General features: G+C 36.4%; 1 protein-coding gene across 1 annotated transcript; it reads right to left on the reverse strand.

The window, feature by feature from the left end:
* Positions 1-683: 683 nt before the first annotated feature.
* On the reverse strand, positions 684-13,481 carry LOC139152729 (cytochrome P450 4F4-like). The gene is made up of 9 exons (XM_070726045.1): positions 13,237-13,481; positions 11,098-11,242; positions 9,840-10,012; positions 9,258-9,379; positions 8,477-8,738; positions 7,552-7,748; positions 5,978-6,111; positions 2,449-2,596; positions 684-1,484 (listed from the first exon to the last, which is right to left on the reverse strand). Exons 1-9 carry the CDS (start codon positions 13,447-13,449, stop codon positions 1,295-1,297), a joined length of 1,584 nt encoding a protein of 527 aa, XP_070582146.1. The 5' UTR covers positions 13,450-13,481; the 3' UTR covers positions 684-1,294.
* Positions 13,482-17,469: the final 3,988 nt, after the last annotated feature.

The raw sequence follows: 17,469 nt of genomic DNA on the forward strand, positions 1-17,469 counted from the left end.
AAGTGGCAATGAAGTTAGCTGCCTTCTTCTTTTTGTACAGTTTTTTTTTTCTATGAGCCATGCCTGTTGGTGAAAACAAAGGGAAAAACTAGGCAGAAAAAGAATTCGACAGAGTTATTATTAGCTATTGCATAGCTAATAGGTTGAGTGGTAGACAGAATCAAACATGGGAAAAACATTAAAGGAGCCCGGGCAGTACCATGCTGACACTGCCTCCCACATATGACAAGCGGATAAAATGACACTGCTGCTGACCTAGACGATCCAGATGAGGTCCAGCTGCCGAAATGGCAGTCTTGCCTGGAGGACCGTCTCAGTGCAAAAGAGGATGGGACAAGCCTACACTATGACCTCTTGACCCCTGCCACAGGTGGCGCTGTATGAACGTTTGCAGGAGATAAAATTCCTTACTTTTGTAACTTCTTATATATATAATATATATATATATATATATATATATATATATATATATATATATATATATATATATAATATATATAATATATATAATATATATATATATATATATATATATATATATATATATATATATATATATATATATATATATATATATATATATATATATATATATATATATATATATATATATATATATATATATATATTGGAGAGGATTAAATAAACAAATTGATTGGTACACACTACAAACCCGGCTGTTTGGTCAGTACGTATTTTAATTAACTTGTGACACAACATTTCGCTCCAAAACTTAAGATGTACTGTATACAGGAAAATACAAAGATAGTACTGATAAATACATTTTGTTAATTGTAAAAAAATCTGCTTTACAAAACTTTAAACTGTTGAATTGCTTAGACAAGTCAATCGAAAATGAATTAATTTTTCGTCCTCGTTGCATTTTTCGTAAAGTTCATAACAAGTCAAATCCATTGTGTTCTGTACAATGCTGTTTCAAAATGCTATCCATCTTTATGTTACAACCACAGCTAAGAGATTTTAAAACTGCTCCTGTCTTCCTGAAGACCTGATTACAAAATAATACTTTTTGGCTTGTATTAATAAAATATTTGCTGAACCCCGGATTCCTAAAAAGTGTTCCTGAACATGACTTTGTAGATGGGGTGGCATCCAATTTGTTGGTTTACTTTGATTACTTGCAAGTTGCAAATTAATTTACAGTACACTCTTATATGCGATGATATTTTTATAGTGCATATCTCGACTTTACCCTAAAATATCTGTGGATGATATGTAGCAGTTTACGTTATTAGGATGGAGTGACATTGCTCTTCTTATATGATAAAAGTTCTCATCTCTTTGATATGGTAGCGAGATGACGTTTCTTAACATGAAGGTGTATGCCGTTTTCAGATCTGTAAACAAACGCAAACTTTGGACTCGGTGGCTTAGTCTTGTCGAGTGAGAATTCAAAACTATGTAAAACTAACATGAGCGTTATCTTCATCTCGTTCATGGCAAAGTTTTGACCAACGCAATTCCTGCAGAGAATACAAAAATAAGTTGTATTCCTATAACATCATTCTTATAAAATTCAAAAGATGCAGTGACTGGGTATCAAAACCGAAAACACAGTGAAACGTTTCACTAGGCATCACTAAAATTCTAAACAGGAAAAACCTTAAGATTGATGTATTAGGAATAGCAGAAACTCAAATATTTGTGCACGACTTTATGGAGCCAGACAAGTCTAATCTTTATGCACCACTCAATCAGATCTTACATAAAAGACATTTCGGTCTGGGGTTCTGGCCGATTCATCACATACCATACCCATATTTTAGTTTTTCAAAATCGTGAGAAGATGATGAATTAAGGAGATCTAATTTATATCCTGCTACTTAAAATTAAGTATTGACGCAATTGGCATTAACTCTACAGCCTTTGGAATGATTCGACTTTATTTCCAGTATGTCCACTAGGAGTACACTAACCTAATTCCCTACCACTGACGGCCTGTGAGAGAAGGAATCTATGGATAGAGGAACCTCATTAGGATAAGGGGCTGGGACACGAATTTAAGGTGCAGTGAGGGGTTGTTTGCTTCTCCCCTGAGAAAGTCGTCATGTCAACATAACAATCACTAGTACTTGCTTTGATCTCATCTCAGTATCAATGTTAGTTAAAAGTTCCGAGGAAATTTCAAAAGAGATCCTAAGTTCAATATTGGGGGCGTCTTTAGTGAAACGTGGTTGCCATTTTGTTTGGTTCTCATTGACAGTTACAAGAATCATGTTGTATTACACAAATTCCGACAATGAAGAATTTGTAAAGCTCTATGTACTTGTACATATCGACAGTGACATTGTACGATAAAGTATAGCGATTAACAAATACTGAGAGCATTTTAGGTGATAAATACAACAATCACACAACTTATTCTTAATGTTATTAATCAAAGAGAGACATGGAATTCGAAAGACGTGACGACCTAAATTTACAAACCTTGGACCAGCAGAGAAGGGCACAAAGGCATACGGAGATCTCTCATTGACGTTCTCAGGTAAGAATCTGGATGGATCATAGACATCAGGATTATCCCACACATGAATATTGTGATGAAGGGCATAAAAGTTGGTAGTGACAATCATTCCTATAAGAATTAACCAGTAAATCATATTTGAAAGTCATAGGCAACAAATTTCTTAATGCTGCCATCCATGAACAGAGATGTTGTATCCCCCAATATGTAATAATTAACCCAATATGTAATACTAACCCAATATGTAATAACACTTAACCCAATATGTAATACTAACCCAATATGTAATAACACTTAACCCAATATGTAATACTAACCCAATATGTAATAACACTTAACCCAATATGTAATAAAACTAAACTTGGGATATAATACTAAGGAAAATAATACAAAAAATGCCTAACAACCATCAACACGTCCCTGTGTAGCCAAAACACTTCAAAAAAACTTAAGATAAAAGTGGAGGCAATTATTGAGATCAATAAACTTGCAAAAAAGCTAAGAACGCCCAGGTACCCTAATCAAGCCGTCGTCGAGCATTTAAATTTTAATTTTAATTGTTCCTTAATTTTCATACAGCGGAAAATACCTGAAAACACACACATTTCTTATAATCATTTAGCAATACGGAAAGAAAAGTTTCACCATTATTGCTAGTTCCTGACCTTACAACAATCAGAAAATGACAGCAATGGTTAAAATTTTTCGCTTGTTTGTTTACATGCAGAACGCTTATGGCTGTCAACATTCATAAAACCAAACACAATTTATGGTAAATATGAAAGCGACTACCGATATATTAATATGATGTGTAATATCACAACATTATGGGCAAATAAACGGGAATATTATCCAGACATAAATGTTTCAACAGATTAATAAAGAGAAGAAACTATACATGATAGCTCTGAAAGGCTAAAGTGACCAACTTCGATTGAATGATAATACTGGCCTTTCGTTTATAAGGCTTACTTTATGGGGTAGAAAGAAATATTCATTTATCTATTTTTGGTATTCTCTCAAAATATGTGCCCCCACACAATATTTTTTGGTTAACTCAATATGTCATTAACGATCTATTTTGGATAAACTAAATATGTAATAAACCTTCCATGTAATTAAGTTCCCCAAGGAGAATGCATGGAAGATTTATTACATATTGGGTTAACCCAATATGTAATAAAGTCCACTAAGGAGAATGCATTGAAATTTTATTACATATTGGGTTAACCCAATATGTAATAAAGTCCCCATTGAGAATGCATGGAAGTTTTATTACATATTGGGTTAACCCAATATGTAATAAAGTCCCCATTGAGAATGCATGGAAGGTTTATTACATATTGGGTTAACCCAATATGTAATAAAGTCCCCATAGAGAATGCATGGAAGGTTTATTACATATTGGGTTAACCCAATATGTAATAAAGTCCCCATAGAGAATGCATTGACGTTTTATTACATATTGGGTTAACCCAATATGTAATAAAGTCCCCATAGAGAATGCATTGACGTTTTATTACATATTGGGTTAACCCAATATGTAATAAAGTCCCCATAGAGAATGCATTGACGTTTTATTACATATTGGGTTAACCCAATATGTAATAAAGTCCCAATAGAGAATGCATGGAAATTTTATTACATTTATTACATTACGATTTCCTAATTACATTTCATGAAGAAAAACTACATTGCATTAGACTTGAAGTGATCACCATGCATGATACAGATGACAAAGTGTTTACGTAAAACACCACAGACTCTGGCGGATGACTGGCTACTGGATTTTTTATCGATGGAATGAAACCGAGTTTACTTGGTTCACATAAAATTTTTGAAGTTGAACTAACTGTTGCAAATGTTACAGCTCTTCAAATGTTATATAAAAATTAAACTCAACAAATAAAATGGAAATATAAAAAGCTGGCATTTATATTATTGCCACTAGTACTCTATGTTCATTGGTTATTCTATGTTTTGCAGAACGTTTCATTTTGTCATATTGTATCATTGTTTGCAGACACATTTGTTGGCTTTCCTATGCCAAAATTATTTTAGTCGTCTCAGGCGCGAAACAGCCAGACTTAAGCTTACCACAGTGTATCTTTAGTATATCAACTTCACGGTCTCTATCGATTCCATAGTACCTCATTAATTAATGTTATGTACTTTGAAAACATACTCCATTGATATGTCACAAGCACTTGAAGGTTGAGACTCTAATTTGAAGATTGTGAAGAAATGTCCCGAGGATTGGACGTTGAAGTGATTTTGTATTCGAATGTACGTATTTGGCTAAATGCTATTACGTACTGGGCTAGGATTATATATTGGTTAGAATTTTATTACCTATTCGTTTTGTATTACAAAGTGGATCAATATTATTACTTTATTGGGTGAAATGTTCTTACATGGTTAGTATAACATATTGGGTAAAAAAAAAACAAAAAAATTTTTGAAAAATTATCAAAGTTTAGAAATGCTGCAGGTTGTGAAGGGGCGTGATCATGGTTGCTATGCATATTTTAGTCTTATTTTGGTCAGTATTATATCCCAAATTCATTTTTTATTACATATAGGGTTAAGTGTTATTACATATTGGGTTAGTATTACATATTGGGTTAAGTGTTATTACATATTGGGTTAGTATTACATATTGGGTTAAGTGTTATTACATATTGGGTTAGTATTACATATTGGGTTAATTATTACATATTGGGGTGATACAGATGTGACGTTTGACCCAGGGACTCTGAAGTCCTTTTGACTTTACATGTCATACGCTTAGACAAATGTCGTATGGTTCAGATAAATATGAACGATACTGTTAGATGCAGGAAAAGGTCAAAGGTCAGCTCTTGTTATCAGTTGGTTCTTGCGCAATGTATATCTACATCATCATTTTAATTGTAACAAACACAATACAGAAATAACGGGCGACGCCCTGACCATTAAAGTTTAATTTATGAGCAAAGGCCAATTTTGGTAAAAAATATTCATAAATGCTGGTAAGACAGCTTCAATATTTGATTTACAGGTCTTGGGGATGACCTTACTCAGATTTAATCAAAATGTGATGAAATATGCGAGTTTGTATTTTAAGGCAATTATTGTTGTTTATATCAAGCGTTTTGCCCAGTGTAGGGTATTATAACATTCTAAAATTGTGTGATATTCGTGCAAAACCATATATTACAGCCCTAACAAGAAACTGAATGCCCTATGGCAAAAATTAATTTGCCCAACTAAAGTGCTTTTAGCAGATCTGCATATCGTGGCTTTGTCTCTCATGATCGGCCAAGCTATACATTCATGTCTTTTGTAAGAGCGTCAGTGTAGCTGGTGAACTTGAATTTGACCAGACAACTGAGACAAGTTGTACGAAAGGAGTGTATATCCTTGAACGGTATTGCATGTGTGACGAAGTACGGCCAAGAATAAGAAATAAGCAGAGGCAATTGTTGGTATCAAGAAGTCAAAACTACTGGCCTGGTAAGAATGCTCGTCCATCGGGTAGATCGACTCGCTTGGTTATCTTCCTTGATATTGATGGCACTGGTGGAGTAATCCTAAAGCTTTCCTTGATACAAAGAGTTAAATATGGAACACTGTTCAGATCATCCCTGTAGAAGTAATTTGCAAAACTTTATTAATGCTATAACTTCTGGTATTACAAGGCTCATACATCGAATGTCGCATGCTCCATAACCGTAGTCGTCACTCGACTGAAAGTAGATCGGAACTATTGTCAACTTCACAATTTTGGGATTTAAAAATGTTTAAATTACATGTCTTGCATAGGAAATCCGGTGTTTAGAAAACTATGCATAAAAAATCGATAAACCACATAATAGTGATTTAAAGGGCCAGAAAATGCTAACTTTTGATGATTTTTTTATTATTTTTATTTCGTTTGTCAATAAAGTTCATATTCTAATGGTACTCCCACAAGAATGTTAAAACACCCACTATTTAGCTTGTCAACATGCGGTCTATGTGTGTAAAATGCACCCTTTTGTTTACATTTGAATTCTTATCCGGCCCGCAATTCACATGTCAACAATAATAATGTAGTTCTACACATTTATAGGCTCAGTTTACAAACTGAATACTCTGTGTATCAACATGCTTTGCGGTGTGGAACAAGAAATTACGGTTGACATTATAAGCAATAACAATAAAAATATCCTCATCATTTAGCATCACTGTTCCTTTAAATTTATCAATGCGCCATTAGTTGTATTTTTAACGGATTTTCGTCTAACATGAAAATAAAGCATATGATGGCCATTCGCAAATAAACCCAAACGTTTGGAGTGAAAACTATGTATGAAAGGCATGTAATAAAAACATTATAGTCCAAACTATTGATTATATACCCTCGAGCCAGGAGGCCATTTGCCCTCCTGACATCGGGCAAATGGTCACCTACCCTCAGGCAAATAGTAACTTGTTTTGGTCACCTACCCTCAGGCAAATAGTCCCTTGTTTTGGCTTTAAGATATAGTACAGCACATGTTAATGCACAAGTGCTGTCATTAACGAATTGATAATTTTAATGACTTCCACGTCATCAGAGATCATCAACTTGTCGATTTGACTCCTACAGTTGAATTCAATGCAAAGTGACACCTGATTTTCGTAACCAACCATTTTCCTAAATGCCAGTTGTCATTGTCCAAGGGTTGATGTTTAAATTTTAAGTCACCATACCACTAAGACAGCCACTCTTCCAACCAAAGTAACAATTATATCCCCCCCCCCTTTGAATGTCATAACTGTACAGTGATCTTCCCGTACTAAACTATAATTGAAACAATACCGACGCACTATGACCGAGAAAAATGCCTCCAATTTATCAATAAAACAGCTCTCCGGTCACGGAAATAAGTGAGCAAATAGGCAATTTTATGATTGTTATTGTAGGAGACTATCAACAGTGATATTATCGTCAGTATGTCCGCACTGGGTTTCAGTTGACTCAAAGTAACTTACTTGTAAATCAACAAAGAAGAGTTAACGGATGAAAGAAAGAAAATCAATGGATATATGAAAGTACCAACCATTCAATGTCAGTGTTTCCTTTTTTGGCAAAGAAGTTGTCAATTTCATCCTGACATTTCTTTTGGTGTTCTGGGTTTTTAGCAAGGTTGTACAGGCACCATGAAAGTGCACTGGCTGTGGTGTCGTGTCCTTCAAACATAAATGTATCCACTTCGTCACGGATTTCCTGATCTGTGAGACCTTTGCCATCTTCATCCTGAAGAAAGCAAAATCTTATTAGGTAGGATGTGCCTCAGGGACAGATACTCAGAATCTCAAACTTTTACTGTACCTTTCTGATCGACCTATCATCCATTAGAGATCATATTGAAGCTCTTAGAGTAAATACAATTTTCAACGATATATTTTTGTGCAAATTGGAATTTTTCCATGAACTTAACACGGTGATTACGGCCATTTTGAATTCAAAATATTTGTACATTTTGGTAATTTGTTTCTCTAGAACCAAACTTTGCACAATGAACCCTGATGTTTATTTTTGATTAAAAGGAGAATGGTTACAACCTCCTTTGAGAGACGTTTGAGAAAACGTTTAAGTCTTTCACTTTCGGGCACGTATACTACCTTGAAACGCACATTTTATCATTTTATAAAATCCTTTATTGGCAAAATCGCTACCTCGATACCTCTGAAAACTATCGAGAGGTAAAGGTGAGTGCTGCAGTTGCAGTTTAGTGTGTCGGACTTTTGTCTTATTTCGACTTTCTCAAATTCACAATGAATTTCTTGTAACATTGGGAAAAAAAATTTAGATACTTTTCGTATAAAAGTTACTGCGAAATTTATAATGAAGAATAAATGAAATTTATTTCAGTACTTCTTATTAATGGTTTTTTGCAGTTCGGAAAGTTCTTTAAAAAAGAAAGGTTTCAGAACAGATTCCCTTCAGGAAACTCTTGTCTACTGAAATGCTGCGTTACTAACCTTGGCTGACAGAAGTATGTCCAGAAAATCAATGTATTTTCGTTTTTGAATCTGTCCACCTTGCTGTTCAATCTCCAAAGCTTTCTTTCGCTTGTCAATCACTGCCATTGATTGGCTATGAAGTGAATGGAGTGCCCTGTAAAAATGTCTCCCATTTGAGGAACATTTGTAGATTATGTCAGCGTGATGAAACAGATTGAAGATCCGTGCTATTGTTAGATTGGCTATGTCATAGACATCCTTGATGTATGGATGAGAATCCCTGTGAGAGAACAAATTGACAAGTGTAACTTCTACAACATAAATTGAAATTATTTCGGTCAAACGACTTATAATACCGGTATAACAATATCACCGTTGGGATACAAAGCCATGGAGGTAAAGCATTGACTGTGATCTACAGTTTACTTTCCTCTGATATTGATAAAATGTTATAAACATTGGTGTGACTTGCATATTTGTACCAAAAAGATTCAAACATAGATACAAACATGTATGCATGCATGCATCCATACACATACATATGTAGTACGTAGGTGTATTTGTGCATGCTTGCGTGCATGCATACATACATATGTACATGTTTGGATACATACATACACACACACACACACACACACATATATATATATATATATATATATATATATATATATATATATATATATATATATATATATATATATATATATATATATATATATATATATATATATATATATATATATATACGCATGCACATATAACTAATATATATGCATGGATAAACAGGTAAACGTACTTTGCAGTCTGACATTTCACATCAAGACTGAATATACACTTCATTAGGCTATCAAGGGTCATCAAACTAATGGGATGAAACATTTCCATTGATCCTTCAGTGCACTGGGTTGACCATTTATCCTGAAACGTCAAAAGAAACTTTGAGATTGGCTATACTAGTATTTCAGTCAGGCGGTCACAGTAGTAACAGAGGAAACGAATTCAATTCAGAGGGTTTTGAACTTCAAGCTTGAGAGCTAAACACGCTAGCTATCATGTATATAGCTTGAGGCATTTTGATTGTAAAAGTTTACTCCGCTACAGCTCGCAACTGTACATGCGTGTGGCATATACTGACCCGTTCGTTTGGAGTTTGTGTTAAGCAGGCCCTAGATGCCTCGTCCCAACTTCGCGTCCGAAATAACAACATTGTCAACTTGTATAATTGTATCATAATATAATGAGATTAAAAACGGTACGCTCTAGTATTTAGTTGCGGAAATAAGACCTTTAGACCAATCATGATTATTTTACCGAAATATGCTTATTTTCATCCAAATACCTTCGCTTGCCATTTATAACCTCAGTAAAAAAAACTCACCACTAAGACGTCAGCACATTCTTTGAATATTTTTGCATATGGCTTGAGAATTTCAAAGTGGAATCCCGGTGACAAAAGCTTCCTATTTCTCATCCACTTTGGTCCTTTGCTAAGGAGCAGCCCATCTCCTAGCCAGGGTTTTACAAAGCCATAACTCCATTCATCTTTTGGTTCTGTTGTGAAAAAGTCAAGTATTAAGGTAGAATGCGCATCCGGGATATTCAGACTTTCACGTTATTACAATACTGAACTCACTATACTTGTGAGGGATCATTGAGAGGCTCTTGAAGTAAGAAATAATCTCACCATCCTAGCTTTTTGACAATCGAAAATTATATTTTTCCCCATAGAGATAACACAGAGGTGGCGGCCATTTTGAATTTCAAGTATTGGTAAATGACAGATTATTTATTTCTCTTGTACAAAGTTTTGCTCAATGATCCCTGATTGTTCTTGATTTTGAAAGAAAATTGTTGACAATTTCATAAGCTTTTTCAATTTTTCAAGCAAAATTTTATAAGTTCCATATACTGCCTTTATCGGCTTAACGTTTGGCCATAATCTCAGTGGTAAAACCAAACTCTCTTGGGCGTATTGCAATGCTTGCTCATATTCAGTTTTTCAAACAGCAAGAGAAGTGAAGTGCAAATATTTAAAGTCAACTACCAGTATATTCAAGTGTACATCTGCCATTGCAAGCAATGTTTTGACAGACGTGGACACATACGTATCCGTTTATGAGAGATTGATAAGAAACGCCCATACACAACAGAATCATGATAGATGACATTCCCCAAAATATACCTAAAGCAAAAGTACTACGAAAATATAGGAATTAATAGATTGGACAAGCGCGATTAAATATTTCCGTTTGAAGGTTTGAACACTGTTTGGTCGGGTCTGGCCAAATATTATAAATATTGTCACAAATGAAGCAAATGCGATGTGTATGTATAGCTAAGCGCTTTACAGCAAGGATGTTGAGTATATTAGCATGCAATTGTGAATTTCAACTGTATATGTGCGTTGAGCCTTCTGATTAGCGTAGCGTAACTTGCCTACAGGTAATTGTTTCCAACAAGACTCAATTATCCTCAAAAACGAACTTCTTCTGTGCCGCTTTTACAAAACCGATCAAGCTATTGCAACAATACTTAATCGGGGTGATAGAAAATAAAAACTGACGTGCTAAAGAAATGCAACATTAGCAATAAATGATCCTTGAAAACCTTGGTCATGCTTTGCTGAAGATACATACCTGCTGTTGATAACACAGCTTTAACAGTCATCGGATGTGCACATTCATACATTCCAACAAATGGCCCAAACCACAAAGGATACCCAAATTTGTACTCAGTGGTCCATTGAACACTTTTTTGTATACCTTCTTCATTGGGAGTCAACTACAAATGTTATCAAAAAGAGAAATTATTGATTCAATCGTAAAAAATATACGTTTATTTACTATTCAATTCTATCATAGGGAATACGACCTGGTCTGAGAAAGCAGTCGGAAGACGAAGTCGTCTAATACTTATACTGTAGAAGACTATTTTATTAATAAACTAATAATAGACAGTGGCTACATACAGTGAAGCATGACCCTGGCTGAGACACAGTGTAATATCGGTTTAAAGACATGTGAAATCAAGTGTCTAAGTTGAAAGTAGGAATGTTACTAATGAGGATACCGCGACATTGACACTATAGGCATTATCGGATAATATTATCTAAGTTATCTAAGATAGAGGCTAATATTAAAAGGATGGGGAAGAGGCAGATACCCGACATGCAGTTTTATCGGATAATATCCGATAAAATCGATAATATCGTCTAACATCTAAGTTAGAGTCTAATATTAGAAGGATTGGGAAGTGGCAGATGCCCGACATGCTGTTTTATCGGGTAATATCGGATAAAATCGATATATCGTCTAAAATCATAGTTAGAGTCTAATATTAGAAAGATGGGGAAGAGGCAGATGCTGACACGTTGTTTTATCGAATATTATACGATAAAATCGAAATATCATCTCACATCTAAGTTAGAGTCTAATATTAGACGAGGGGAAAGTGGCAGATGCCCGACATGCAGTTTTATCGGATATTATCCGATAAAATCGATAATATCGGGTCTAGGAGTCACGAAAACGGAACATTATTTGACAGTAAGACAATGTACTAATTGTGATGTGATACAAGAATATATTCGATATGATGACATATTTCTCTTCTTCAACTGAGGACTTTGGTATCCACAAGCCCATTCAAAATCTGAGGGATCACTACAAAGTGTGTTTTCTTCTTTCCAGGACTGTCGTCCACCCATCAGCTTGCTTGGCTAGGCAGCTGTATGGTCTTTCTAACCAACCAGTTAAGAGTGCCAATGCATTTTGCGAAAAGCTACAAATCCCGAAGACCAACCACAGCCATCGTTTCAAATTTTCTTGGCAAACGGAAATTGTGTGTTGCATCGTTCATGCCAGTCTACAAAATGGCCGGCCGGCACCACACAATTGAGTTTGATGCATTCTCCCGAGCCAGAGCTTTATTTTAGGATCTATTTTGTGAGCTTACCTAAGGTTTTATCATTTTTGCGCAGAGAGCATATCATTTTTACATTTTACAGTGCCTTCAAACCTTTCATCCCTATCACTGTGAGAGATGATTGTATGTGGTCGGTCATACCTTCTGCTAAATTACAGTCTATGTCTGCAGCAAGCATCTCTCCAGGAAGGCTAAAGAAGGCAACTCCAACACAACGATAGAATCTCGTTGTATTATGCAACACGACAAGGTGATAATCCTTTGGGTTACATAAGCTTAATCATGGTTGAACAATAGAAAACCAGTCCCGGTGAGTCCAGAGGTCGATGTACTGGAGGCCGCACTACTGGGGAATATATGTTGAAATGGACTCTCCCTTTTTACTTATTGCACTTTAATAGTTGCACAGGCAATCAAATGAACTTTGTTGAGTGTTTGTTTTTGCGTCATATTTCAGATTACGAAAATTCTTTATCGAGGAATAGGCTGAACCACTCATCCAGATTGTCCGCTAAGCCTTAGGAGCCTTCATCATAGTACGGGGAGGCCGGGGGCAGTGGAAATCGGGGGAAAGGGTGGGTTACAAATTGGTTATAACGATGGTTTATACTGTATGAAGTCAGGGAAACGATAATTGGATCCCGACTTTAGCATAATATGAGTAAAGACTGGCTTTCTGTGTCACTGTGACGCTTCTGGTCTCAAACAATTGGTAAATAGCCTACAGTCTACAAAAAGCAACAAAGTCGGAAATCATTATGATGAGATTGTAGACACATAACGTTGTACAACGTTCACTGTTTACAATCTCGTGATGACAGTAATTCAAAAAAGTGATGACAGTTACTTACCCTGTCGAGATGCCCTAACAACCAATGCTTGGGAGCTCCTGGGAAATCCGCGAGACATGTTTCGAAAAATCGTCGCCTTGACAACAGATATCTGAAATAACGAAGAGCAGAAGAAAGGCTCGTTAAGGATACTGCGACTACCAGCACAGTAATTAACGTTGCAGTGTCTAGTCGTTTGACATAATCGACAACAAAATCCACGACAACAGCCATGGCGAAGATATGACATGCCGAACGCAATGCGGTTAACCTTCAACTGGACCATTTTCATGCAAATATTATGACCTATGTAAATAAGATAACCCAGGCCGTGCATGTATTTGCATTGTGGATAGGGGCATGTAAAGAAAATTCTTTGTTTGCCGTCCTTGGATTCTTGAAACACCTACTAGTCAGCCTGCAAAAATAAAACGGAGAAAAAAACACAACATAGATAAATCGCATATATATTTTATGTCGAAAAAGTGGTGCAATTTTTTGTTACTCCAACATCTTACAAGTGAGCTCCCACAACTGGTAGATCAGAAAAGATTTGTGAAAATTTGAGTCTGAATGTTTATCCTCGAGGCGTATTCTACATCAATATCATAATTTACACAACATGTTTTTGTCAGTGTTCATAATGTACTTTTAATTAATCAGTCGTGTTTGCTTGTTACAGTCACATTTTATGTGCCATCAATGAAAGGTGTCAATAATATCGGTGTAAGAAGCTAAGAAAGTCTTGAAGGGGTGTGTCGCCTCCTTAACAGGAAAAGAAAGAAATCGTTTACTGTTGAGTAGTTTGAACACAGGTAGTATGTTTTTTCTTGCAGTTCATATCAATAAAATTGGCAAAATTCCACAATTACCGTATTGCATTTTAAGTGCGTGTCAAGTGTCAGGGTTTTCTCTCGACTACGCAAATGCGCTATAGATCTTTTCGCGCCATCGTCTGCCTTGAAAAATTTACTGACAGTGCAGAAATCGTGCACAAAACACAGCAAGCACAGATGTCCACATATATAAGGGTAAACCAAGTGCAGTAAAGTGACTTGTGACTTTGCTGTTGTTTCTAATAATTATATTCCCTCGGAAAAGACAAAATGTCGCCCGTCATTAAGCTTTAGTGAGGTGTGCATGGCGAGGAGTTTACACGATACAAAAGAAATAGTCAACGACGTAGTGGCAGATCGTCCATGTAGCCGACACGAACACGAAGTGTCTGTTACCGGCTACAGAAAACTATGAAAATTAGTAAAGAATGAGCTACAAATCACTATCAGTTTTAAGTTGCAGGTAGAAGAAGTCTGTGCCTTTGTTTAAAATACTATAAAAATAGTAGAAAGTGAACAACCAGCTGAAAGTTAGTTGAGGAGACCTTAACTGCATATCATTTGCATCTCATTGTCGGCTACATGGACTGTGTGCCCAACGACGTAGTTGCAGATCAGTCTACATGGACACAAGTGAAATGTTATGTTCATGTTTTGATAGCGGTAAAGTTTGACAGCAGAACTTTAACAACTGAATCAAGGATGGAATTATAGAAAATTCCATCATTGTGTAGGCAGTGACGTGACGATTCAGTGCAGGGACGCTTGATCTCGATCGAAAAGAAAAGCAATCGTTTGATCACCGCATATTTTCATAAATTTAAACCTCCGAATTCTGATAAAATTGTGTTGAGGGGAACCAATACGTTAATTTCTGAGCCGGGAATCCTGTTGGTGAATATACCTCAGAAAATTGAGCAGTCGAGCACATCACAAGCTGACAAATACCATGATGTCGATGTTAGTACACGTGCTGCATGCGACATACATGACGCAAGAGAACAGGGTGATGATCGTAATGATATCGGGGAAGCGCTTCCTGGGAAGGAAAAACCAACAACGACAGTGACTGCCCCCTAAGATGTCAAGTCTGCCCCCTAATTTTGGTGAATGGGGCACTAGGTGACCCTTTTAATGAACATGCAGAAAAGACACTGAGTATGTCTTGTTAACTTTTGTTGAATATTAGTCTCGATCTTTTTTATTTGTAAATGAGTTAAGAGGTCGAAAAGTAGCGGTATTAGAAAACACTTTGACAGAAATGTCGTCCCTTCCCCAGTCTGAAATAACTTCAGAACTTACTTAGAACACACAAAGATGCAACTAAACATCTAAAAAATGTCTTCGGTTTGCTCAGTGTAGAACACCAGAAGTACATTTCTCTGTTGCTGGTTCGAAACTGCACCACTGAGTTTGCAATATTGCAAGCTTAAATCTATAGTTGCCTCGGGAGGGTTATGTAGCGGTCAGCATTATAATCAACAGTTGTCTTCTACTCAATGTTATCACTAGAAACATTTTGTTGATTGTGTAGAATTAAGTGTACAAAGGGATCACACACATAGATAGAATAATTTGTTATATATATATATATATATATATATATATATATATATATATATATATATATATATAAGAAGTTACAAAAGTAAGGAATTTTATCTCCTGCAAACGTTCATACAGCGCCACCTGTGGCAGGGGTCAAGAGGTCATCGTGTAGTCTTGTCCCATCCTCTTTTGCCCTGAGACGGTCCTCCAGGCAAGACTCTCATTTCGGCAGCTGGACCTCATCTGAACTTTAACAATGGTAACGGTATTTATATATTTATAGATCAATATGAAGCTGTGTTATTGTACATAAGATTTCAAAGTTATAGTAATGGCTCATCTATCTTGCTATGTCTTGCACATAGATATTTACAAAGGCAAGCCTTCCAATAACCAATCAGAGGTTTCAGATGTTTGGAATCTACTTGCTAGTTGAAGACCCAGATTTAGTACAGCAACTGTGCGGCGTGCATGGTACAGAGTCAAATATTGTAAGCCAGCTTCCCCTTTCAAGTAGAGTCAATTTATCGAGAAATCAGCTGTGTTTTCTGGTTGGCAGTGTGACAATTTTTAACCTTCCTTTATCAATATCAGTGCATTACTGCTACTTTAAAAACAGGCTCTTCAGCAATCATCCAGAGGTTCTAGACGTATAAAGTCTATTTGCCTAAGTGGCCGTTGGGTACAATCAGTTAAGTTGTGAAACGATTATATATATTGGTCATCAGTCTTAGGCCAAGTTTAGCACAGTAACTGTTCGCAGGTGGCTGCAGTAAGTTGTGCCGTTCTGGCTTATTATCTGATGTCCCTAAAAATGTTCAAGCGACAACATATAAGGAGAAAGTATGCTTTGTAGGGTGGGGAGGAAGCTGGTTAGAAATATGTTTATAAAGTACAGGAGGTTTTTAGGTTCACACTATGCGCTTCCTCCAGACTAGCAGATTCCATTTCACATTGCTAACAATGGTGGTGGTGGTGGCGCTATTCTTGTTTCTGATGCAAAGGGCACTCTAGCTGGGGCTAATCAGTTCACGGGCAATGCTAACTCGTACATTGAATTCCCAAACAACGGTGCGTACTACACAAAATACTCTATACACATTCTAATGTACACCTACCCTCAAGGAACGTTAGGGCAAACTTTCAGCTTTAAACGAGACGGTCATGGAGTCCACATGCAGGATGGTAATAAAGAACACTTCGCGCATTTCCCTGTACGAAACACTCTAGCAGATATTATTACACCTCACTCATTCAGCGTGCACTACCATTGGTTAACACGACTCACGTGATATGTAAAAGAAGGTGGTGATGCCCTCTGCGAAGTTGATGATGCCCTTTGCATTTGATATTACATGGATGACGTCATTTTACTTAATGCGCATCCTTTCTGAGCATAACAAATTGTCGTTCGCTTGTACTTGCAGTCGGCAACTATGGCTGCGAACGTCATGCAGAACTGTCGGCGGCACAGTTAAACGATATTTTGATGCAAGTAAACAGTAAACGAACGAAAATGGCAACAAGGAACGCAATTTCTGTGTTCAGCGACTATGCGAGCAACAAATGTGGATACGCCACCGAGGAGATCGGCAAACTTTCAGCGGCAACCCTCGGCACTGACAACATTTTACGCTGAGGTCCGGACTCAGAAAGGCCAGCTGTACTCGAAGATGTTTTTATGTTTTTGTGTCTTTGCATGTTTGCTTGTTCGGTGTAATATAAATAATAACACATGAGAGCGAGGGCAATATCACTATTTCCCTGTAAGAAACACTCTAGCAGAAATTATTACACCTCACTCATTCAGCGCGCACTGCCATCGGTTTAAACACGACTCACGTGATATGTAAAAGAAGGCGATGATGCC

This window comes from Ptychodera flava, chromosome 2 (genome assembly GCF_041260155.1).
Source record: "Ptychodera flava strain L36383 chromosome 2, AS_Pfla_20210202, whole genome shotgun sequence".
In the NCBI taxonomy this organism is placed as follows: Eukaryota; Metazoa; Hemichordata; class Enteropneusta; family Ptychoderidae; genus Ptychodera; species Ptychodera flava.

Excerpts from the sequence above, each read along its gene's own strand:
- LOC139152729 (XM_070726045.1), bottom strand. The coding sequence starts at position 13,449 with ATGGCTGTTGTCGTGGATTTTGTTGTCGATTATGTCAAACGACTAGAC. Across the intron at positions 9,380-9,839 it reads AATGTGCTGACGTCTTAGTG|GATAAATGGTCAACCCAGTG; the intron begins GTGAGTTTTTTT and ends TTGACGTTTCAG. Across the intron at positions 2,597-5,977 it reads TGGACGAGCATTCTTACCAG|GAATGATTGTCACTACCAAC; the intron begins GCCAGTAGTTTT and ends TAATTCTTATAG.